This window comes from Eutrigla gurnardus (assembly GCF_963514095.1).
Source record: "Eutrigla gurnardus genome assembly, chromosome: 15".
NCBI lineage: Eukaryota > Metazoa > Chordata > Actinopteri > Perciformes > Triglidae > Eutrigla > Eutrigla gurnardus.
The window spans coordinates 8,648,443-8,675,012 of record NC_139938.1 but is presented as its reverse complement, the minus strand read 5'-3'; the positions used below and the strand labels follow the sequence as shown (position 1 = coordinate 8,675,012).

The 26,570-nt window shown below is 42.6% G+C and overlaps 1 protein-coding gene across 1 annotated transcript in view; it reads right to left on the bottom strand.

Annotated features, from left to right (window-relative positions):
- Nucleotides 1-26,570, bottom strand: part of uvrag (UV radiation resistance associated gene) — an 89,177-nt gene that overhangs the window by 17,175 nt on the left and 45,432 nt on the right. The window contains exon 13 of the mRNA XM_084029141.1: nucleotides 21,052-21,127. Coding sequence (XP_083885267.1) covers nucleotides 21,052-21,127 — 76 coding nt within the window. The remainder of the gene's footprint in view (nucleotides 1-21,051; nucleotides 21,128-26,570) is intronic.

Sequence of the window (26,570 nt, the reverse complement as noted above, 5' to 3'; positions counted from 1 at the left end):
TGTTGTATTCACTTCTACTAGGACGGATACAGGTGGTACTCCATATGGGTCATTCCTCATAGCTTTAATTCATGGAATTACGATGCGAAAAGCAATAAAATGTTCAATAAGCAACAGTGTCTTGGCTTGTGAGAGCGGTTTCTGGGCATCTATGGTGTCCTCTGGAGCCGTTTGGCTGGCGCATGAAAACCACATACCCCACACCAAGTTCATGTTTTTTTCATGATTAAACTCAAAGAGCTATTAACTCCAGCCAAGAATTTGCCTGCAGATGATTCCTGTGCACAAGACTGCAAGTGCCAACTTCCCCGATGGCAGCAGGTGAAGTTTTATGCTTCTCATTATAGTGGTCGTTAAATGTGCGGGCGCATGTTCCCGTTTTAATCCTCTCATGATGTCTCTTTGTCTTCCCACAGCCCGGCTCACACAGTGGCACATCGATCCAATTATCTTACATTTTTGTTTACAGCTCTGTGAGACACACATAAGCTCGGGAACTTTACCAGCAGATCTGTTGTTGCCAACCTTCAAAGTCCAGCTTTGAGCAAATAAACAACTCATTCACTTCAGTGTGCTGATATAGTAGAACGTACATGACAACATTATATTTACAGATACAGAGAGTTTCTGTCCGATCAGTTGTTTTGATCTTTGATTAAACATTTTGGTTTGTCCAGAAGAATTAGAAGGAGTAACCTTGTGTGGCATCACATGTTTGAGTGTTCCCGGCTATATTTATTCCAACCCCAAACATACAATAAAACAGAACTACGCTACAAACACATACTTCACTTTTACTTTGAACAAATATAAAACAATGCTTTTTTTTTTAAATTTCTCACCTTGCAGCTGAACCAGAAAGCAAAAACACGTCACTTGAACTGTACTTTCCACTTTGCAGTGTTTGTGGCTAGCTCACTATGATGGTAGAGGAGTTAAAAATATAGTTCCCCCCGGGGAACACGTAGCCCAAACAGCCACAGTGGGGGGTGATAGTGTCAGGTTAAACACCCAGAACCACCAATGTTATATATATATATATATATATATATATATATATATATATAGTTTCTGGTCTTTTCAGTATTTTCTATGTATTTTGCCTTTTGTGTTTTCTCCACCACTTCATTTGATCTATATTACACAGATCTCCCCCTCGGAGAAGCTCTTTCTAGCTCACTGGTGGATTTGAGATGGTTGATTATGTTGGCTACAGTGCTCCAGTGATTCCGTCCATCTGGCTTATTGTGGGCACAAAATGAAACTCGGTCTGTACAACCTTCACTCATCCACTAAATACGCCTCGGTGAAATGTTGACCAGGATGCATACAAAACGGCAAAGACAAAGCAGCTGCAGATGGAAGCCGCGAAATGAAGTGAAAGAATGATTGTAAATATGTTTCACAGGAGAGCAAAAATATGAAAATGACATGTTAATTCTTCTTTCTTCTAACCGTTAATGTGTATTTACTGCTTCGTTGTTTTCCGTTGACCTGCAGTTTCTCGTTTTCATCTTCGTATGGGACAACGGTACATAAAACCTCACATGGAGCAACGGAAAGGCTCAAAACCTCAACAATCATGTGATACGGTGTTGAACATGAAATCCAACTTGATTAATCACAGCAGCCTTTCATGTGTCTCAATAAATATACAGAGCGGGGCTGAAGCAGTGTTTGAGTCTGGCTCGAGTCATATAATTCATTCACAACAGAAATGCAGAGCAGTGTTCTGGCCTTGAGTACGTGCCACGGTCATCATCATCCAGCCTTAAAGCCAAACCGGGGATCTGGATCCATAAACACCACAGGCGTTTGCTTACCACACAAAATATCTTCCCACACACTCGTGGTGTGAGGAATCCCTGCTCTCTCATGCAGGCCTTGAAAAAGGTATTTCTTTGTTTTACAAGCACTTTTTTTTGTTTGTTAAAACTGCTATTTTATTTCATTTCTTAATGTAGAAGCCTAATGATTAGAGAAATAATGGTTCATCCAAGTGGCCCTGCATCAAAGGGGTCAGTCCGAGGAAAGAAGGATCAGCAAAGTATCCCATTATTACTTCTTTTGTGAAGTCTACTTTCATTAAAATGTTCAGACGAAGTAAACCCGCAACACAAGAAAGTGTATCTGAACTCCTAAGCTTGAGGGATTCTGTGATAAATTCATTCATATTAAATACTCCGACAAAGAGTATAGAGGCCGGAGCTGCGGAGTCCACCGGTGACACAAGCCCTCCATTGCCACAAGCATGTGTGTTCTGCACTGATTAGGCTGAAGTCGGATTGAGCCTTTGAAGTCATTATGAGATTGAAGGTCAATATTAAATGTTGACTGGTTGATAAACGGCTCCCGTCAATTCCAGACATGTGTCAACACGAGCAACACAAAAGAATAACTGATGTCAGCAGAGCAGAGTTTAAAATAATTAATTACAGTTTCATTGACACTTATTAATCATCCATCTTGATAATATAACACACGCCTGCTCTAGTTTGTTTATGATAAAAAACGTTCAGGTTTTAGCATTCTAAGTGTATGAGGTAACAGTGAGAACTTTTATAGGGACCTGCACGCATGAAATACAGCCTCTATCATCTAACGCTTCACATGGAACTTGTGATCTCGACATGGGAAGTCGGTTCACCATCTGCTTGGCGTTGTGAGAACCCCGCTGCTAGGCAACAACATGGACGTTGAAAGCCTCAGAGGCTAACAATTTAGCAGGCAGGTAACGAAATGCAAGAAATGCAAATGCATAATGACATCGGGAATATCAACATCTTCCTCAGACGTATTATAACATTACAAAAAAAGACTAAAATTATATCCATCCATCCACCAAAAAAAATGTGTGGCCTCAGTCATTTCTGAAAATGTCAGCAAGCACGTCACAGGAACTCATGAACTCATTTCCACATCCGACTTTGTGAAGGCAGTGTAAAGGTCTATAGCTCAGCTCACAGAGGCCTGTAAGTGATATACAGAATTTAAAATCTAATATTCATAGTTATCACAGAAGATGATAATTAGATTTCAGAACGAGCCGACTAAAACCCCCAAGATGATTTTGTGCTACAGGCCAGGAAAACAGCACTCTTTGCAACCTTGGCATTGATTGCCCTTCAGAGGCCTCTCAGGATGTGCGCGGCCTAAAGCCTTTCACTTTCACACACAGATCCACACCTCCAGACGATTAGATAGCAGATAGTGGAGGGGTATGTTTAAGATTATGCTGTTTGACTAAGTTATTGACTCTAGCAGTGGCCTTATCGCTGTAAGATGTTTAAGAACCAAAGCAAACTCAACACACACGTGTCCATGGGAACTGCCTGACTGCATACTTCATACTATATATTTAAGCACTTCCTTAACAGCTGAAACGCAATATTCTTTGTCCTTCCTGCCTCTGCTGCCATTTCAAACAAGCATGTAATAAAACAGTTTTTAATATTGCATACTCTCGGTTCTTCCACTTCATTTAACATCCTTTACTCCGCTCCTTTTACTCTCTCCGCTCTGCCCTCAGTTCGCTCTCCTCCACACTCTGGTAATGTAATACAGGTGTGGTGCACTCGCTGCGCCTAGGTCCGATTCAAATGCAGCCCTAATTCAAACCAGATTCTTCTGCCGCATTACTTGTTGTTACACTTTGCTGAGTATCGTGTTGCCGCCAAATTCGGTCAACAGATTTACATAATTACGGGAAGGGCTGTGTGAGATGAATAGGAAATTCAGTTAGGGAGACCACCGGTGACAAGAGACCAATGTCAGTCTCCTCTGACCCCAATCACTGCAGGGGTTCTGCCATGCCCACAGTCTTAATGAGAACCTTCATGGTGTGCCTGTGTCTGGGCTGGTCAGCAGAGGAGGCCAGCCAAGTGTTGTGTGTTACAGTGACACCTATTGGACGAGCCACCGTCCTTGAGGGACGCTCTGGTCCTCGGGGCTAATGACCCTCACCGCTGTTACACCCGGAGCCCAGCTAGAGCTGGAGAGTAACCCAACACCCACAGAGGCTGACCCTGTTTGTGAAGTCACAACACTGGAGGTCACCTAGTTAGCAGGATTGGCATCCAGGACCATCATCAATCCTCCATGGCAGCTCTCACCAGCTCTCCCTGCTGCCTGCATGAGGCACACCTAGGAGACGATGCTAATTCCCTGCTTTGTAGTGTCAAATTCAAAGCACGCGGAGCTTGGTCTTGAGGGACGCCACAAACGGTTGTGGTCTGAATGGGAAATAGTGCAGAATGGAGAAATGGCAGGCTGGACTCAGCAGCACAGGTCTAATGTCCTCAGCATGGACAGATACATTCGAGGAGGAAAGCGCTGCTGAACAAACACAACAAACTTTGCCCTCGTTGTAGTACGCCTTTTAAATAAAGCTGCCAAATATAGTCATTAAAACATTATTTTAATTTAGAGTTTGATCACACTCATTTTATTATTTGGAATAAAAGTGTTGTGGTATTTTATAAGGGAAATCTTTTTTTATATGGGTGTTGTGTTTCCACACGGCCCCTAGGAAAATAGTAGGCCAGAGAGGAGGATGAATATATGGTTTGTGGGCAGGTGCCTATCCTGGCTTCATGCTGCCCACAATTTCTCTCCCTTCCACTCCTTGTGAATGGACATATTATATTCTCTTCGTTTCCTCTTTATTTTGTGGATGGCTTTACGACTGAGATTTTCTATTAGTATTACCACTGGATTGGAGGTCACAGGGAGAGCCAGGGCTGCCATACTGTGTGCATTCCTCTTCATCCGTCTCAGCTACTAACTTTCAAATGCATGGCTTTCAAAGTGACGGTTGACGAGCGCTACTTATCCAAATGTCTGCAGTTGTTTTAACAAGTCAAAAGTGTGAGTGAGCCATAACAAGAAATGAAGAATGGATAATAACTGATCTGGGATTCAGTTTGGTTGTTTCTCACAATTCCTCACTACATAAAAATGGCAAACGTGCATCTGGCAAATAACGTTATAAAACCTCGTTCAGCTTACTTCATAGAAACAGTTTGTCAAGTATGAATACAACCTCGATGACAGAAAAATGACCATGTCTGGCCTACAGTCCTACTTGCCTGGCCAACTACATGCCCTATCAAAACAGTAACCAGAGAGCCCCAGATTAAAGCCCAGACTTCCAATATTTCACAGAGTTCAAAGGGATTTCCAGACAGATCCTGCTACTATTCTACCAGGTTAAAACATGCAGCATCAAACTGCTCCATGAAGGAATTTGTCTCGGTGAGGATAAAAGTATAAATTAGAAAATCATATATCCACACGGCGAAGGATTTAGCCATGTGTATCACATGCTATATACCGTACGTATGTTTATTGAATGTACATGTATGCACACAGCACATACCGCAGCTTTGTAAGATTCTTGTTTTCGTGTGGATCTGTGTAAATGTGTGGTTGTGTGGAAGCCAGACAGCCACCGGGATGAGGTTATGAACAGCATTAGCAGGCATCCTAGTTGTAAGCTGACAGATCAGCGATGCCGGAGCTCTAGTAGAATAGATCTGAGGCTGCGGTCAGCTTTCCACAAGCCAATGGCAAAGTCCACATCATGCTGAAAGAAGCTTTACATGAGAACATCGGACAGAAAAAAAACACAGCGAATGTGAAATATGGTATAAGTAATTCAAATGTATTTATATAGCGCTTTTCACAGACATAAGTCACAAAGGGCGTAACCATGCATAATAAAATAAAAGAAGGAAATCATAGTAGTAGGAGTGACTATATAAGGGCACAAAACATACTACATGGTGGGAAACTCAATACACCATAAAGTACACAATAATTACATATAGTGTATATTCAGCAAATCCAAATGCTCGTCTGAGCCAGTATGTCTAGCTGATCTTAAAAGCAGTATGAAAGGGAAGCACAGGCACAAGTCACACTTGACAGTAGCCTACTGTAGACCGAATTGACCCTTTGCTAAGCCCCAGAACCCACACTGTTAATAACTGCACTCTGAAGAAATATTATCTTGTGTACAACATAATTCTAAAAAGATTTAATTTGTATCGGATCCATTAAATTGCATTCAGTCTTGAAGGTAAAACATTTGGGATTTTTTTTCTGGATATAAACTCAATATTCACAAAAGTGAACTTTTCTCGATTAATGCTGCAGCAGACAAATGTCCACTTGATTCTTTTACACCTAAAGTTGACTTATTTGGGCGTAATTGTAACGCCAATATTCATAATAAGTCAATAAGTCAAGAGATCTTGCCACAATTTTTATATTTTTTCCATCACAGTGTAAAAGTGAACCGCCACATCACCCGGTGATTGAGACGGAAGCCAATGTAAAGAAGGAGCAGCACTGTCCCTGTAAAGACAGGTAGGCCTGAAATGAGGAACATCTGAAACAGTTGAATGAGAGTCTCTGGAGCAGAGCCCGATAGCTGTCGGTCTCTGATCGGAGCTGACTGATGCCATGCTATGATTGGCTTGTTTGCATTTGAGAGGTGGGTCTTAGTGAAAGGTCGATAGTGGAAATCACAACCAGGATTTCAGTCATGAAAAAAAGTAATATTACACTATAAGATGGGTGAGTGCTACTCTACTAGCAAAAAGAAAGTAATATTAATTAAATAATGAATATGAATTAAACTCACTATGTCCAGTCGTTTGATTATAAACAAATTGTGCAGTAAAATCCAGTGTGAATGTTCAGCCGATAGAGTGGTGATCAAAATGATTTCTTCAGAAGAGGATAAAAAGCGTAACAGTACAATAAACAAAAGACAATAAAGACCCCTTGGCTTTCTTTTTTGTTGGCTCCAAGTACCAAATTGAAATCTGCCACGGTATGGGAGGAGTATCGGCCGTGTCCGGTTTACTTTGGAGAGCTCGTAGCATTCTCTGCTCATCTGGGTTTGTTCAACTGTAACCCTGCGTAGTGTCAAAGTGTTAAAACCTTTTTGGGCGCACAGCTTTGGCTCCAGTGTTTCCAATTGAAACAGTCATAGTCCAACGCGTAAAGATTTTGTCATTGTGAATGGCTGATTAAAATCAGGGTTGATTTACAACATTGGATCTTACCTAAAAATACGCATGCAGCGTTTGCTGTACTGTGTTCAAGCAGATGGTGTAATCTTTGATTGGACCGGCGGATCCAAGCTCACATTGTCCAGAGTTCAACCTGCTCAACTTTATGCCCAATAATAACAGCTCACAGCTCTAAATTGTTTGCCTATGATGACAATGATTAGATTAATTTGCTACACTTCCTCTCCAGCAGCCAGCCTCCTACTGCTACAGTCAGAAAATAAACATACACACATTCACATACACACATGTACTCACAATCTAATGTTGATTTGACGTTGTCTTCTATAATTTTTTTGTGTATCTGCTATATGTGTGTATAGATATATTAGTGTTATTTGCTCCATAACTAGCTACCATTGTTGGTTCTGCAGATTCAATGTTTTCCTTTCTCTCTTCGCTTTACCCATCTTGTCCATTCAGGTCAATAATAAATACAATAAATAAAGTTTGAAGTATGCAACAGGAAGAGTATTTTTAGACAGACAACAGTGCATGTAGTGTAATACAGTGTCCATAGTAGTAATAATGAAGCTCCATTTTATGTGCCTCACTCCTCTTCCCATTTTTTTTTTAATAAATAATAAATACATAAATGGCTTATTTCTCAAAAACGTGATGTCATTCTCAGGGAACCAAATACGAGTTGAAGAGAACGCCAGAAACAGACGGATGAACAAGAAACAAATAGCTATTGTGTGGTCAAGTTTTTCCCCACACACGTTTGGTAGCCAACTATGTGGATTGTTCCATTAATTCAGCATGACGGAAAGAGTGTGAGGTTGAACGTGTGGTTTCTAACTCTCTAATGAGCTGGAGGAAGGCCACGGCTGAATTGAATTGAAGGTTAAAGTGAAATCCGGCTCTCCTACAACGGCCAATTCATATAAACCAAACAGTTAGCAGAAAGATTAGCTGTAGTACAGGGCAACACTTTATAATAACTATCATTAATAAATGGAAAATGGTATGCCAGTTAATTCATCTTTACTGTCGCCTCACAGCGAGCGATGGACTGGTGTACCCAGCCTTCGCCCAATGACAGCTGGGATGGATGGCTGACGGCTGAGCCGATGGCTAGCAGTTAACAGTGCTACCAGCACTAACAGTGCAAGCAACATGATTGCTGATGGAGAATACAGCGTTTACCAAAGGGGGAACCTCAATCTTGTATGAACCATATATATGGTCCATGTGTCTATGTAATGCTTGTAGATGTTTTACAACAGCTCAGTCGACAGGAAGAAATGGTGCCATTGTACGTTTATGCAAACAATGGATACGTTGAATGTAGACTTAGAAAATAAATATTTTTCGGGAAGAGCAAGGGTTATTGAAAGGAACGTGGAATAACAATGAGTATAAAGAGCAAAAAAGGCAGGCGGGAGGGAGGGGTGGTTTATGGGTCAAACAAACACAGGACTTTCACCCAGGTGACTGCCATTGGTGTCCTGTGGGAAACCAGATCAAAAATGTAGTCTATGCATAGTATGTAATGTTGTGATGCTCGTTGGGTAACTTTATGTGAGAAAGTTCACTAAGGATGGTTGTTATTTATTCGCAATAGTAAGTACAATAAACATAACAATAATAACTAAATAATGATAACATGATTACAAGAGTTAACATGATTAATGATAATGTATTGTTTGTTAACAGTAAAATAATGATTAATTAAAGTTGAATTAACTAATTAACTTAACCCCTTTATTAGTGTTGGGTATTCTAAAGTGACAGTCATAACTGTGGTCTATAGAGTGGCAGAGGTCAACAGGGATGGAGGAGATGAATTATGACATATGAACTTATCCAGCTGTCTGGTTCTCACAGAAACACTTGCCTCCTCTCAAGAATAACATTGTGCTCTGAACTTCTACTTCGCCGCTCCGACTGTTGCTACAGTTGTGAGGCTTCAGGCTCCAGACAAATAAAAGTCAAACTCATGAGCTGACATAATATAATTACTGCATGTGCACTTGTGTTTGTATTTGTAGTTGGATGCATACTTAGTCAGGCAGGGTGCAGTTTCTGTGGACAGCATCCTAATTGGTCCAAAAACACAAGCCAAAGACTTGGCTGAGTTAAGAAGTCTGTTACCATGGGGACAACAGTTGTATTGGCAATTTGTCCAAACTAACATGTTAGCGATGCCTGCTTGGTGTCATAATTGGGTGAGTAACAATCTGAAGTGTAAAAACAAATAAAACAGTTGAGATGCAATCAGACTGAATCTAAATATATCTGATATAATGTGTGATTGGAACCTTTTAGCAGCATATTTGACTTCATGCTACATGTAGTCCTATGCGGTAAATGTAGTCCTACACGGTACATGTAGTCCTACACAGTACATGTAGTCCTACACAGTACATGTAGACCTACACGGTACATGTAGTCCTACGCGGTAAATGTGGTCCTACACGGTACATGTGGTCCTACACAGTACATGTAGTCCTACACAGTACATGTAGTCCTACACGGTACATGTAGTCCTACGCGGTAAATGTAGTCCTACACGGTACATGTGGTCCTACACAGTACATGTAGACCTACACGGTAAATGTAGTCTTACATGGTACACGTGGGCCTACACGGTACATGTGGTCCTACACGGTACATGTAGTCCTACACAGTAGATGTTGGCCTACACGGTACATGTAGTCCTACACATTTTCTGCATGCATCGTGTAGTTAATGTCAGCTGCTTAGACATTCTGTCTGGAGAGGCAAGGACACGGGAACTATTTAGGAGGAACCTCATGCGTCTCAGTGACAAAGATGGAACATGACGATGCAGATAATTTGCACTGGAAACATTGTGCATAGCTTTCATTCCTTCTCATCGCACTGGAGAGAAGCTTGTTTGTTGCATGCATGTCCATGCAGCTAATATCTTGGAAATAAAAGTCTGATTCAGGTTAAACAGCTCACACTAATTATTTTCAAAGGAAAAGAAAAGGGAACCCCCCTCTCGCAGCCTTGAGCTGGTGTTTATTTAACAGCTGCTTTCATGAGCCACTTATCCCCTTTCTCCAATAACTGTAAAACCATTATTTGGCCTCTGGGACAACAGACCTGGGCTCATCACACACGCCTCATTAATAAAGACAGAAAGCAGTGGCTGGATGGCACAGAGGATGACATGACAGCCATGTCCTCTCTTCCTGGCCGAGTAATGGAGGCTGACATCAGGAGGTGATAGAGAGACACACCCGCCTAATGAGGTGGGACTTTATTTGATGGAGGGGAGTGTTGGAGCCACTGACATGCAGACAAAGAGACTAATGCTGACATTAACATGATAAAAAACCAAATTAGGGGAAAGAGACATTGATTCTCTTAACTCAATGATGAGTGCCACTGAAAAAACTCTGTGGTCCGGAGGCGCTGTGTTAATTCAGAGGAAAAGCTGCTGATTGGCCAGAGTCAAAGGGCTGTAATGAAATCCACATGGAAGCAGGATCGGCACTGGGGAGGAGGAAGTAACACAGAGCCAGGATGGCTGAGATATTTTTTTTCAAATACTGACCAGATGAGGCCAGCATTGTTTTATTCTCGAGCTGTTCAATGTCATTGAGCCACAGCACACCCCGCTCTCATGACTCCCAAACACCCAAATGACAGCACACAGGGTTTGATGAATTAACAAGAAAAACACATTTTCCTAAACTTGCCGACATAAAATATACTCGGTCTCTGCCCGCTCCATTCTTATGAGAGGTTGGTGGGGGCCCCCAGGAGCTAGGGTTGGCCAGCCAAAAACAGCCAATAAACAGAGAGAACTCCTTTGTTTGTGTGTCTTGGTCCAGTTTCCATGGACTTCACCGAGAGAAAAACTGCAGATATTTTAACACACAATGACATAGCTATGATCAAAGGTATAGATATAACCTCCAGAGAAGACAAAAGCACTTACTCCACTTGCAAAAGGCTGTCTAGGCATTTTTTCTCTCTCTCCTTTTATCTACAGAGCAGCTCCATCGAACCGAAGCCAACATTTTTTGATATTACCATAGAAACATGAAGTGGGATCGGTTGAGACGGAGGAGTTATCTGTGAGCGAGCATGTGGTATAGCAGAGTGGTATAGCATGTAGCGGGACAACAGGAGAGCAGACTCCCAAACAAACAGGCCTCAGCTACAAATTCAAACCAGCTGGAAACTGCAGACTCACTATTAAGTAAATGACGGAGCAGAGGAGCCAACACTTTCCAAACACCCAGAAACACAGCGAACCCCTCGTTATCAGAGCATTTTGCCAGTAAAAGCCACAGTCCGACCTGTGGGAAGAAGACAGTCTGAGAAGGTGATCGTAACGTGGCGGCACTGATTGATTATAAAAAAAAGATGAATGTAAGCAAATGAAACACGCCATTTATTGCATCATCTCTAGATCTGGACCTACCACTGCTGGCTCCCGTCTCGACATGACTACTGTACAGAGACACCAAACATTGGTCCAGGATTCAAAGGATGCCAAAAAATGGAACACATTGGCACAAATCATTCACTCACTCACACTCACACACGCACACACACACACACACAGGATTAACATTTACTTTCATCCATATATTTAGTGGGACTAGCTCCTCTGGTACCTCTTTGCGGTGATGGACAAACCTGGAACTACCAACCACAAAATGTGGAAATTCAATTAGACGGATTTAAGTGTTTCATAAAGTCATAGGTGGCTGTCCAGAGGAATTCCCATAAAACCGTGGCGCTCAGGCATAATCGCGGCGCACCGACAGGCCTCGCTACGCACACACGCCTCAAAATGGAAGCCACACAACGGTGACATACACTTACAACTGCGGTCTGAGACCCGCTTAGAAATCAAAACTTCTGGCCGACGTCAAGCTGACAGACTACAAAGACCACTCTCTCCGTTGCACTGGAGCATCAATGACTTACATTCTTCTTTCTTATCAAACATGGAGAACAGCCGGGCGCTTGTGGCTTTGCAAGCACCTCAGACACACGAACGCCTTTCCACAATCTCCCTGATACAGCAGTGTAAGGAAAATATCGGTTTATAGAAAAGGGCTCTCCTACTTCTGGTTGTAAAAAGGGTCCCATCAACGGCTCACTCTAGCCAATCAGTGGCATTGAATGTGAGCTGTAGCTAACAACAAAAGTTTGTGATGGAAAACAGGGACCACACAGTCAGGCTATGAAAAGCTATGGGCAAGGAGAAGTATACGTTGAGGCCTGGGTTCGGTTAATAGGTAGCTTGAACAAGGAGTTTCAGAGAACCACAGGACGGCTGAACCACTGGGAGCTTTTTCCCCTACAGGCTTTTCTTCAGATCAGAGCAAACGTTCTTATCTGAAGGCAAAGTCATTTCTCACTAGTGATTTTTTCCTGTAGCAGTGCAGCGAGCTGGTCAAGCTTCTCCTCCCACATCTCTGGCTCGGCCTCGTGGCCCAGCAGACACATAAACCTACTCATGTTTCCTTTTCCCCCTTAAAGACTGACGACAGTGTAGAAGTGCGGGAACTGATACACACATGTTGCAAAACACGCATCCCTTCACAGGTAGAGAAGCACTAATTATTGCTACTCTTTACTTGTTATTAAAATGTGAGGATACCTACAGTGCAACTATTATGTTTGAGGTTAATTCCCCTATAATCTGCATCATGTGATTAAGTCTTTCTTAACGACAGGTCGGTTGCAGGAGATTTTAGTAGGGTTTGCAAAATAAACTAGATGAATTTCTTCCAATCTTTTATTTAAATGTGCTAAATGTGATATTCAGAGCATTAATACAGCAGCAAATAACTGATGTAGTTGTAGGTATGTAAAGTTATGGTGGAGTCATGTCGATGAAGTCACTCTCCCTCTGTGTGTGTTGTTATTCAAGCTTCTCTGCTCTTTGTTTACATAGCTGGGCCAGCCATGCGTGACACGTGAGCTTGGCCCACAGGTTTGCTCTGCATTGCAGTCATGTAGCAGCTACAGCTGAACTACTGAGTCGCCCAAAAACGTAGCACCCCTGAGGTAAACATGGTTTGCTCTGTAATTACTTGTTTCCACTTACTTGTTTCCTGCTGAGAGTCGCTGGCTCAGTCGTTGTTTCAAAAGTGTGTTTGGGAAATACTAATTGAATGCACCTTTTTACAACTCTATTATCATAATACTATTCAGATAGTATCTAATGCACAACCCAAAAGAGACAACTTCAGACTACACTCAGGTGACAGATCGAATCTTGAGTCCAGCATCATGAAAACGGTGACTCACCTTTTCTCTCTTTGCATCACTCAGCGGAGGGAAAGAGCAGACAGCCGTCAGCCTACTGCTCTGCTTCTAACAATCCCACAATACCAACCACCACACTCTCAACTTAGCCCACTTATAACCTGCCCAAAATAATTTCTTGCTTGCACTGTGATAAATAAAGTACACTAATGAAGTGCTTTTTACTGTCAGCGCAGTGCAGAAATCTTGTTAAAAGTGGCACCATAATCACATCCAAATGCAAAACACATTAACAGATTCAGGGTCAATAACTTGTCCTCTATTAGATATAAGGGGGTGATTATCCAACATTTGTACAGCATGTGTGGGATGACGCTCGCAGCACACATTCACGTTATTCTAAAGCAAAAACATCACCGAAGAGAAGACTTCACTTAGTGGCTCATTCCTTCTTCCCTCCTTCCTGTCAGGGGTCAAAGTGACGTATATATTACGTCGACTTGGCACTCTTGTGTCTGTCACACACATTATGTGTTTTATCATATCAACCCCTGTAAAATGGAAAACGGATGTGGCTGTTATGGAAGGATGAAGACAATGAGTGGCAGCAGGCAGTTGAAATGGCCTGATTACTTCCAGGCTGCGTCTGGAAGTCAGAGATGGTGGCAGAGCCTGGGGAACTGTGGTTCGGGGTTCAGGTAAACAAACAGCGTAGCCCACACTGGGCTGCATTTTGATTTCTGAACATTGAGGAGTCTGTTTGGATAGTGGAGATGTAATCATCTGTTTTTTTCCCCCGTTTTTTTTCTTCCGACGCACAAAGAAGTGAGTCTCGGACCGCAAGCCTCAGTCAGACAAGGAGAGGTGGACCAACGGGCTAAAAACAGTCTATAAATGTTCCAAGTCCCGTCCAAAGGAATTCAAGTGATGGAGGAGTGTATAAATGGTGATAAATACCGCAGATATGACCAGATAGAGCCGGACATTTCTCCCGGGAGGAATGCTCTGGAGATCAAATAATGGACCCTTGTCAGTTATGATGAAGGACTCTTAAGGGAAGATAATACAGGTGAATAGGGTAAATATTTTACAGAATAGATACCACCATGAAACTTGGATATGCCTTGGTATCACTCCATAAATCAGAGTTTTTTGTTTTTTTTAAATCAGGCTATACATAATACAGTATGAGTGGGGGGAAAAAACGCTCTGTAGAAACCTTCAGAATTTTTGATATTTTGATTTCTGGATCAGAGTCTGAGAAGAAAAAACATTTAGAGAAAAAATGACATACATTTTGAGATATTACAGGTGAATGGGGTAAAACCCTTAACTAACAGCTATCAAGAGATTTCTACAGACAGAAATAGACAAAAGGAGTGAAATAAATCTGTAAAAGTTTTGTTTCCATGAGTGCATGAAAAACTATTTTGAAGCCCGGTGGCGTCGTCCCTTAAGTAGGTTCAGGATATGGGGTCATAGCCATCCCTGCCATCTCATTCAATCCTCTTTGGTAGAGTAATGTAAACATGAAATATAATTGAAGGGAAGTTTGCATACGAACAGAGATTAGAGTCCTGTGCATGTACAATGTATTTCACACGAGGAATATGGAACCACATTGCTTGAACTTTCTTGTCCCCACAGAACAATTGATTTTGAAGCAGTGTTCAACATAAAACAAAGATGAAAAAACATTAGTCAGAGTAACACAAATGCAGCAGCACTACATCAATGAACCAGCGCAAACCTTGGAGCAGTGAATACATGGTATCCAACATCTGACTATTACACAATCCCTTCACAGTCCTGTGGAGCGACACAGAGTAAACACAACTGCTTACAGGAATGTCAAGGGTGGAAAAACTGAGTTCATGTGCTGATATGGTACACCCATTGTTTCTCTGAAGGGAGTCAACTACATTCACAAAACCCCGCTGCAGACTGCAGCATCTCTGACATCACAGTGAAGAAGAGGGAAACAAGGTAATCGGTGGAGACAGTTTCCACTGGGAAATTTAAACGGTCTTGACAACTTGGTCCGAAGTGAAGAGTTACGAGGTGGAAGGGAGATGTGTAATTTTTGTTTTGCCGGGCTTTGCTTGGATTGTTTGGTTTTTATCGAAGCACAATCAGATGGTGGCCACGGAGGGCTGGCCGTGCCAAGACGATGGGGAGTGACAGATATGCAAAATAAACACAACCTCTTAACGGCGAATTACATGGTGGTGGAAACAATTTCCAACACGACAGAAACAATTTATTTTTAGGTTTCGGCAACAACAATTTAATGTTAGATTTAGGGGAACAAAACCACTTGTTCAGGTTTCGGTAAAACATCATGGTTCGATTTAAAATAAGTAAACTAGGATTTAGGCAACAAAACTAACGTTAGGTTGAGTGCATACATTCTAGCCGTTACTATTTTGGGTAGCCGTCTACTAGATTGGTAGTATAGTATATTCATATCATACTCTGTGATGCATTTCCAGTAGTGCAAACCCTACACTAACCTTCTATTTCTACTGTGACGTTTTAAGAATACAGAGGCACCACACCAGTTAACACTCCAGCTTGTTCTAGCCATTGTTGTGGACTTGACATTGAATCAGGAACTTGTTTCTAAATCTGCACACATTTTGATGCCATCAGTCTGGTTGGACCATTGTAGAGGGTTTTGTTCTTCATGTCCAAAACCATTCATAGAAAATAACATATATATGTAAGAATCCTTTTAGAACCAAAAAGGATGAACGTTTCTGTAGATGTTTGTATCTACTGCCCTCTGCCTGTATTTTCTATTTTCTTATAGTGCGATGTTCGGAGCTGTTCTGGGGTCAGCGAAGACAATGTGGATCCAACATGGGAGTGTAATCCTCAGCCAATAAGCATGGTGAGCAGCCTGTTCTCATTTCCAGCTCAAGCACCACCATAAGGCTGCATTCATTGAAAATCTGATGACTGATGTGGATGTGTGTATTTGTACGTAACGGCCATGAAGCAATCAGAAAATAATGTTGAATTCTTCTGATTACTGGCTTTCTTCTCACTCCTCCTCGTTCACTTAAGCTCACTCTTCCACCGCTGCACGCTGTCTCCCCAGAGAGGAAGGGCCAAATCTGAAAGCCGGGTTTACAGATAGCAAGCGACAATGTGACGACATATTATACCTTAAAGCAAAAGTTAACCTACAACTTTTCCAAATAGCTTCAAAATGAATACCTCCCACCAACCAGCCCCGAATCTGCTTTCTGCCACCTCCACTAACCACTAAACACAGAACGCTCCCCCATGAGTCTGAGCCACGTTTTATGGAGCCCCTGTTGCCGTTCTTAATGGCAGCAGGGGCTCTGACGTACGCTTCAGACCACCAGAATGGTACTCTGCCTGCAGGTCATGGTGTGAAATTGCAGAGAGACTTGGAAGGTTGGAGACTGTGGGCAACTTTCCCCAGTAGACAAAAATAAAGGTGAACCAAGAGGTGACCCGGCGGAGCCACAACAGAGTTGCTGTGTTTTAATTCCCAATACTAGCCTTCCTGTGCCTGAGGCCCACAAAATATGATACGCCAAGCTTAGTGACTGAGAACTAATTGTTGTGCCCACCCCTCCTCCTAATGTGTAGCATCAGTTGTCATCTAATCAGCCCCACATGCCGGTTTCACAACAACATATCCTCATGGATATCACAGAGGAGTAAGTAAATGCAACACATGGCGCGCCTCCAGACAAAAGACTGCTGGATTGCCTTTGGAGTCAGCCAAACTAACGTGGCTAATTTGTCTCTGTGAATGGAGGAATGGCAGGTTTAAAATACACACATCCCTGTGGATGGAATCACATTCTCTTTAATTCATGTTCTGGTATCAATTCGACTGGGAACAAAGAGAAAACATGCGTGTTAACACTCCACATACACATGAGTCACTCGGGCATGGCAGATTTTGCAATATTTACTGATTTCACAAGAGATGAGAACGAGCTTCTGGGAATGGATGAATCTCCGCAAAGCCTTTGTTAACTTCTCTTTTCCAAACAAATTAAGCTGAGGTGGCAATAAGGGAGCCTGTACTGAACCCACCTGACATCCAGGGTGCTGCAAACAGCCACCCCAGCCTTGCCCCGGGCCAACATGACATGAGGCCTCATAAAAGCAAATTTCTCCCTCTGCTACATCAAAGCAGGGTGGACCCGCTGTGGACCTGATCCTTCGCCAGCGTCCCTGTATCACTTTCAACGCAGAGCAATTTAATAAGAGATGGACAGCTAATGTCTCCCACCCAGGCTAAAACCTCTGCTTTGTATCGGAGGCAGACATCCAACAAGCTGTGCAATGGCTGCATAACACGCCTGGCTCAACCGACCATTAAAGACGAGGAAGAAGACGAAAAAAGTACCGCCTCGCGTTTGTCTGCCTCTGTCATCCATTCATGTGTAAGTTTACATCCATGTCCATCCCAAATGTCATCATTATCATATGAATCCTTGAGACCTTTGACCACCAAATTCTAATCTGTTCAACATTGAGTTCACGAGAACGGGAAGCATGTGAGGTCACTGTGACCTTGGCCTTTGACCCTTGACCACAAAAATCAAATAATTTCATCCTTGAGTCCAGGTGGATGCAAATTTGAAGAAATTCCCTCCAGGTGTTCACGAGAATGGAACCGGACGTACATACGTACATACGGATGGACAGACAACCCCAAAACATAATAAAAAGCACAAACTGAATAATAACTGTGTTGCAACTGAAAGCTGTCGTTGGTGAATCATATCAGCAGGAACAGATCCGTGCTCAACGTGTGGAGGCCAGTACAACAATAATTTCTTGATAAAAAGCCCCAATAAATTAAAAAGAAACACACAGCCGAGCAGGAAAACAAAGTCACACTGATGAAGTGGTTGAGAATGACATGGTAATGGATTCCTAATTAGATTTACAAGGAGAAAATAAATGTAGCATGAAAGAGTTCCTTTTTCCCAGCCGTACATATGCGATGTGAGATCACACACACGGTTTAATGTGTGCAACCAAACTGGGACCGGGAAGCTCCGTTTGCTGTGGCTTCTATTTTATCGACTGTGACAAGTTTACCACTGCTTCAGTTTTGAAACAATGGTGTATTATCATTATCAGATGGGGCTGGCTTACTCGTGGAGCACCGTTATATTGTTCTGGAGTCAACCTGATAATTCATCCTTAACATGGACGTTGTCAGGCACACATGGAACGCATGAGACGCAGCTTTGAAGGAAAGCTGAAATTTCATCCTGTGAAAACACTGATGCTCCACCAGAGCATGTTAGCTTTAGTAACAATAAGAACAAGAAGTGTTTTCCCCTCGGCACATTGAAGGTGCAATCTCTTTACTTCTGTGTGCACGGGTTACATTGAGTTCACCTTTTCACTCACTGAGGCTGAAAGAAAGAAGTCTTCATGGACGTCATGCTGTCTTTCATCGATCTATCATTCCACAGATTGCTCTTACAAAGTTATCATGTGCTCTTCACATGTGCCCACCAGTGTTACAGCTGCTGCTTCACATCTGGTATCAAAACCTTACGTTGGACTCTTTCTGCATGGGCTTCATGGAGACACAGGTAAAGCAACGTCCTGCTGTCTGGATCTCATTTCTCATCTGCAGTAGAACAGATTCCTTTGAAGCTTTTGCATACATAGTGTTGCTGAGTGCGTCGCTACCGCTAAAAGCTAACAACATGCAACACACTGCGTCGCTGCCGCTCCGACACATTGCGGCCAGAGACACAGTTAATCCGGTACTTTTTATTCGGCATCAAGCGTTTACATGCGTTTTATTTGAAAAAAAGGGACTTGAAGCGGTCTAAAACGCGTCTAATACACTTGCGGTCTAGACGGGGGGTTAACCAATTGTGGTTTGTATTCATTCAATCAAACATTACAGCAGTGGTCGCTGCAGACACACCTGGCGGAGATCTGCCCTCTGCTGAGTGCAACTTCTACTTTTGGATGTAATTAGTGGGAAGCTGCTTCAGATAGAAAAAATATTTCTCCTCAAGCCACTTGCATATGCCTTCCATCAGTCAAATTAAACTTTCAGCAAGAGTGATCGCGCAATGCTACGTCGGATGGCACCACATGGTTAAGATTCATGAAACAGAAATCTCCCAAAGCTCAGATCCTGACGCATGGCTTTGATAAAACGGATTATGGGTGGGGGTTATGTAAGTTGAAAAGTAGGAATATGCATTGAGATGACCGCATGCCAAAAGGTTCTAACATGTGAAAAAGATTATATAGTGTCATGCAAATTTAAATCTGTCTCTCTTTCTCTCTGGTGCATAAATACAGTGCAGTGTGCATATCAAGGTTTAGGAACAAAAACTTCCTACATTCGACTTACATGTTACACCATGACAATAAGCTGTTTTCAATAGATTATTAAGCAATGTCTATTGGTCACTTGTTCCCTCACACACTCGGGTGTTTTCCACACAAAGTACAATATGTGTTCAGTTTAAGTGATATATGAGCTGTATAAAATGTTTTCTTTGAGCGTCCCATGTGTCTGTTAGAAGTCACAACGACGCACATGGATGTGCGAGAATCAAACATGTGTGTGTGTGTTAAGTCCCAACAGTCTGAAGATTCTCAGTCATCCAGGTCATGTCGTCTTTGGAAGTGCTGAGTGCATATTTACGTGTAGAAACAGAATCTTCAAAAACCTGAACCAGTTGCCTACGATGGCCTTTTCTCCATTACCTTAAGAGACCCACATTGACCTGATTTCTTTATGTAAGGGGGACAGGATCTTTAGGCGGAGATACAGATGTAAAGCCTCTTGAGGCAAATTCATGATATTATGCTAAATAAATATAACTGACTTGATAGAATGAGTGGTAGACTCAAGTTTGACGTTTTACAATGTACAACAGTTCACTGAATAATGACTTCCATTTAGATTTCATCACGCCTTTTCTAAACACTAGAACTGTGTCGTTCCCTTTGGTGGCTTCATGTAGCACTTATTTTCATTTGCTGTCGAAAATGTTTTCTTATCTGGCTTCCATTCTTATTATTGGACCGTGGTGGGAAGATGGCAGGCTTGGATATTGGCTAGCAGCTTGTGGTCTGGCATTAGAAGTAAAACCTCCCAAAGTGCAGTGGTTTGAAGTCAGCCACCTGCTAGCGCTAATTGCCTAGCCGTATTCAGTGGAGGGGCCCTTCATTCCCGCCCAGATGAGGAGGAAAACAGGGAATGGAATGCAAATTGTTATAAGCCAGTGGTAAATGTGTGAGGGATGAATGGAGGGAGTAACCCAGGTCAACACATTAGGTGTACTTTAATAAGCACGGATAGGTCAAGAGTTCAACCCTCCCCTGAGGTGTTTGTGTTTATGAGAGATGGGGAGAGAAACCAATCTAGAGCATTAATTCAACTTGTGTACCGCTTGACACCCGCACACACAGACACATTTCATATAAAGGCACATTAAAAGACTGGTGATATTTCATAGTTTTCCTCCTGTCAACAAATCCATGAATGAATGTTGAACGAGGTGATGTTCATTCATTATGATGGACACAGGCTCTGTAATAGTCTGTCCCACATACACCGTCCTGCTGCTGATTAACACATTTTTTGTAAACGGCTTCTGAAAGACATGTAGTCAGCAGAAATGTAACGTTTTCATCATTACCAGCGTTTTGTGTGACACCTTGCAAGAAGCAGGAGAAGCTCTACTTAGTTTCAAACATTTGTGTCGTAGATGTCTGTTCCTACCTGGGCGATGTTCTTGTTGAGCAAGTAGACCCCGTATTCAAAATGAAAGCGCTCTCCCCTGGGGTACAAAGGGAATCTGTTGAAGACGGGAGGAAAAAAACAAACACGGCGTTAAGCTTGAGCAGGTGATTTATTCCACTTGATCCAACACCAACAGAGCCTGTGACACAAAGTTGTTAAGAGTCATACAGTCAAGCTTATGACAGCATTATATCCATGCTGCATATCATATTATACGTCTATATGCGTGTGAAAATACCAATAAAGGGTGGTGGGATTTAAAGGGTCTATTGCTTATTAATTCTACTTTGAGAGATTCAGACAAGTGTTGCTCTTCGGCTCTGCAACAGGCAGCGGTTTCTTTCCCATCGTTGAAAGTGGCCGTTCATGTAGCCAGCAGCGTTTACAGTTGGTAACACTGGCAGAAGGCAGATGAAGCTGGGTCCGGGTCTATGATCCCATCCCTCCGTATTTTGTTAAACTGAAATATCAAACAGGAGCGGAGGCGTCCTAACAGCCTGCCCATCTGCCTCTAAACCGTTCCTTTCAGCGCGGTGGGAAAGTATCGTAGTTAGCGCTGCACAGGGAGTGCTGGTGAAGGATGGGGAAGATACCCTGAGGTGCTGGTCTGAGGGTAGAGAGGGGAAGATGTTGACACGGAGAGAGATAAAATTCTCTTTGCTATCGGGGACTTAGCGCTGGACTCATCCCATCCTGTCATTATGTGCTTATTCCTGCTGATCTCCCACGGAGGAGGATACCGGATTTTGTGAAACCAGCTCCATGAACTGAGCAGAGCTTTGCTCACACACACATACACATACCTGTTTGCATCAACATACCTGTGATGACCCTGGTTATCTGCATTCACATCTTAGCCCTACCTAACCTCCATCTCTAAATGCTTCACCTTAACCGGCAGAGTAACCTAAACCTAATCCCACTCTTAACCTCTCACCCAAACACTGAAATGGGGCTTCATAAGTAGTGGGAGGAAACATGTTTTCATTTTGGAGGATTTGGAACGTTCCATTCTGCACATGAAATTGACATCTGGTGTTTGTAACAACATAAAAAAAAATACCACTACACACGTGAGAAGTAAGCAAGGGTACATACATTCATACATACATACATACACGCAGAGGAAACATCCACGCAGTTAGTCACATAAACAGCTGTTGCTTCTTCTTTTTTTTTTTTTTTTTACTGCAGCAGTTGTTGCTGCTAAATGGCCATGTCAAAGCGGAACAACACGCAGAGGAAATATTATTGTAAAGATGAACCTTTCCATCTGAAACTAACTAACAAAGCTTGTGTTGTTGTCCGATGCCATGTGAGACAGGACAACCTCACAACAACAGCACGGCATTGTGTTCTGAAGCAACACATGTCGTTAATCATAACTTCAACAGATGATAATTAAATGCACCTTCTCACTTAAGGGATGAATATTGTTTTTCCATGTACTGGTCAATTTGGAGGTCTTCTTCTTCCAGCGTGTGGAAAGAAAACAACCAAAACACACATTTAGGTTTTTATAAATTTTTATTTTACTTTACTTTGTCTATTTGCATTCAATAATGTCTCATTTGTATATTTAAACATTACATTTGAGAAAACTTGATATAACAAAATAATTGTCTTAAAGTCAGTAATCAACTGGGGATATTTCATGGTGATCTCAGATAGTTTTTTCCCTATTCATATAGAATTTTACAATACATACCTTTAAAGGCTGTTTTCTCTAAATGTCCTTTTATCTCTATTTCAGTCGCACTTACATCCACCGAACTTTCCACTTTCATTCTTATCTATATTCCCAACTTGTTCATATATCATCCATAGACTGATTTATACAACATTTTATTACTAAAATCATGGCAAATAGGTATGTTTTATTATGGCTGTTGTCCTGTTGACAGTATATTCTGATTTATGGAGTGATAAAAAACATGAAAACCTCCCACTGTAAAAACCTTTGACTCTAATATATCAACAAAATGAAACAATTTTGAATTGTGAACCTGGCTTTATTCAAGGCTGACATTTCTGTTCTGGAAATGTATGCAAACTAGCACATAAGATAATACTTTATTTTCACATTTAAACATATCATTTCAGAAAACTTGTAATAAAAAAACTGCCTGAATGTCAGTCATGAACTGGGGAATTTGAATGCTGTCTATTGGTAAAAATGGTTTATCCTGTTCACCTGTAGAGTCTCCTCTTAAAATAGCAGTGGTTTCATTTGCTAGCGGAGTCTGAGAGAGATAGAGAGAGAGAGAGAGAGAGAGAGAGGGGGGGGGGGGGGGGGGCTACCTTATTATAAAGACATTATGGTATTAACAGGAGAAGTTAACGGAAAAGATTGAGGCTCTTCATTCGGAGACGTGTCAACACAAATTCTAAAATGTGACGCATCCACACAATTTTAAAAAGCTGTATCCTCAGTGGTCCATATGTAAGCGTGACCAATTCCATGAGACATGCGCCTCTGTTATTATGTGACGCTGCTGCCAGAAGCAGCAGATGCGTTCTGATGTGCGTGCACTGTACAGTATGTGCAGACATGTGTTGAATGCTTTGCACATGTGTGTGTGTGTGTGTCCCCTGAAGACTGGGTCATGGTCTTTCGTTAATCCTGTGTGAGAGCAGATATGAGGCTCTTCCTCCCGCCCTCTAAATGGGACCTATGTGTGCTTGAGGCAATGGGAGAGTACAGTAGAATATACACTTCCCCCGCGCTGACACTTCACTGGACTCTACTGTCAACCGAGATCACGCCAGCAGCGCTGTAACGCGGCGGGTTCATGTATTGATTCACGTGGGATTTTGACACTTTCAAGGCCAGATTTCACTCCGATCTTAATGCTCTGAAATCTGCCAGCATTTGAGTTGTACGAGCATCTGCCACTGGAAACATGAACTCAACCAAGGATTTGGTTTTATTTCATCTGTTTGTTTTTCCCTCCTCATTTCTGAGCCAGTCTGGAGATCTTAGACAGCATCCTGACCTTCTGCTCACTGTAAACACCTCCTCACTCACACATTACACTGCAACTCCGGGAAGTTAAAGAAGTAAACCCTTAACAGATGGACGTCATTGTGACCTTAGAATTAATTCTTACAGGATGTTGCTTCTAAAGGCCGGCGAGTAAAGAGTGAGACGCTGTAGCCTAGGGGCCACACTGCCAGACACTTATTGGCCCTACATATGCCCGACATGCAGCCGGGGCCCCACGGAGAAAGCGACATGCCAGAGGTCATATCTCAGCACTAGGAAATAACTAACAGAGAGAGGAAGAACAACAAAACAGGCATTCCCCTCGCACCGCCGGCCTTCCCAATATCACTTCCCCACGAACAGATAGGATTTGTTTGCTGATGAACACACTCACGAAAAGGAAAACAGAGCTGCGTCCAACACACACACACACACAGACGCACACACACACGGACACACACCGTCATGTCGTCACAGCGAAGTGATTAATGACCGCTGTCCACCATGTCTGAAATCACACTGGAGAGACTCCGGTTCACCAAACACCAGGAATTCCTCCCGGGGACGTCCACTAAAGTCAAATATATTATTACACACCAGTGGGGAGGAATCGAGGGAGGAAGTCTGAGCACGGAGGGAAGGGAGGAGGCGCCAAAGCAGTATGTGATTCGGTTAGCAAGCCCATTTTATTATTTTATAAATCATCTAATCTGACCAGATTTATTCCACTGAGATTAAAAAGACCTTTCAAAAGGAGGCCTTGCCAAGAAAGTGCTCAGAATAAGCATAAAAGATGTAAATCAAGTGTAAAGCAATGCAAAATGTCTGAAGACGAGGTCACATCAAATAAACAGAAAGCAATCACAAATAATTCATTATGCTGTCAAAGGAAAAGTAACTTTTATCCTTATTTTTTTTGTCCTTGAGGATGGACGGGTACATCACTGCTATCTGTTCTGCTAAAATACAAGTGGTGTGTATGACCTGGAGAGAGAATAGGACCAGCAGAGTAAGAGGAGACAGAACGCCATTTTTAATCACTCAGCCAGCGGCAGCAGCATAAACTGAAGCAGTCCTCCACACTAAACAGGATGAAATAAATTACAGTCCTGGAGCAGCATGCCGGCCAAAATCAGTACCATGTCTGTCCATCGGGACGGAGGGTCCAGAATAAACAGAACAAACCAGAGATTCACACACAGGCTGGAGGAATGCTGCGTAGCACTAATGGGGCACTAATTGTGCTTTCCATCGCATCGTTTGTTTGTCTGTCGTCTTTACACAAGCTCACGCTTCCTTCGCCTCCCGCACCTTGTGCACGACGCCGTCGGTTCTTTTGTGTAATTCTGTTGTACAGATAAATCAAATGTAATCATCTCTATCTCAGCACTACCTCCTCACATTTCCTCACTTTCCTTAATCAAGCCGTTTCTTCCGTCAGCACATCCCTCTGCTGCTCCCCTCGGTGGCAGCTCCGCTGAAGGGTCTCGTCCGTGAAACGAACACAACGCAAACTGAATATGACAGGCACCATAAGCAACACGCCCACTCACTATGGCGTCCATTTAAAAGACTGATTACTGAAACATGAAATCTGCTTTCGTTTAGCTAATATTCAACTCTGTGTGCACTGGGCAAAAAAAAAGAAGAGATGAAAAAGAAATGACAGTGAGTTGAGCGCAAAAGTAAACCACTCACATAAAAAAAAAAAAATGCCGTCCTCATCTTCCCCTTCAGAGCCATCTCACCACGGGAGAGTCAACGTGTGAGCACTGGCTCTGTGTGTAGACACAATAAATATGTAATTAATAAGTGTGGAGCCCTGACACCGAAAAAAGACAAAAGCTGTGTCTCACAGGAAAGTCCCCTGTCTTTATGAGTGAGAGTATGAGCGCCCCAGCCTGCCAGCGCTTTAACTGCAAGGTCTAGACAACTTCAAAACATAGGAGGAAGGACCCTTGTTAAATGGCGGAAACAACCAATAAACACATAGCTACAGTGATGAGATGAAGTAATAGGAAGTTCTTTCTTCCTGTCCATTTCTGTCTTCTAAAACACTCCTTGCCCTTTCTTTTATTCCTGTTGAGGGATCTTTTAATAGCAGGCTGTTACATCTTTCATCTCAGAGTGATCCACCACCACCGCCAGAGTCTACACGTCTCCCCGGGCTGCACCCCGGTGGGCCTCCTCCTAGCAGGTGTCAGCAGCGTATGACGTCTTTTATATCCTCCGGTGAAACGGCCATATTTGTGGGGCTTTTAGTGCAAGGGAAGAGGTGAAGTTATTGCGGCCCAAACACTCCGGTTAAAGCTCCGTATATGCCTTGTGCATACAGCCTGTTTAAAACCGACATCGGTCTCTGGAGTTTTACCACCACGGAGTCCATCCGAGCTCCGTTTTTGTTTTTCGTTAAAATGACCACGGCCTCTATAGCCTGTCCTGTTAAAAGCAGTCTATTAGAGAAGGCCACAAGGTCAATGGGGGCGACTTGTGAAAACTTTAGAGAGCATGT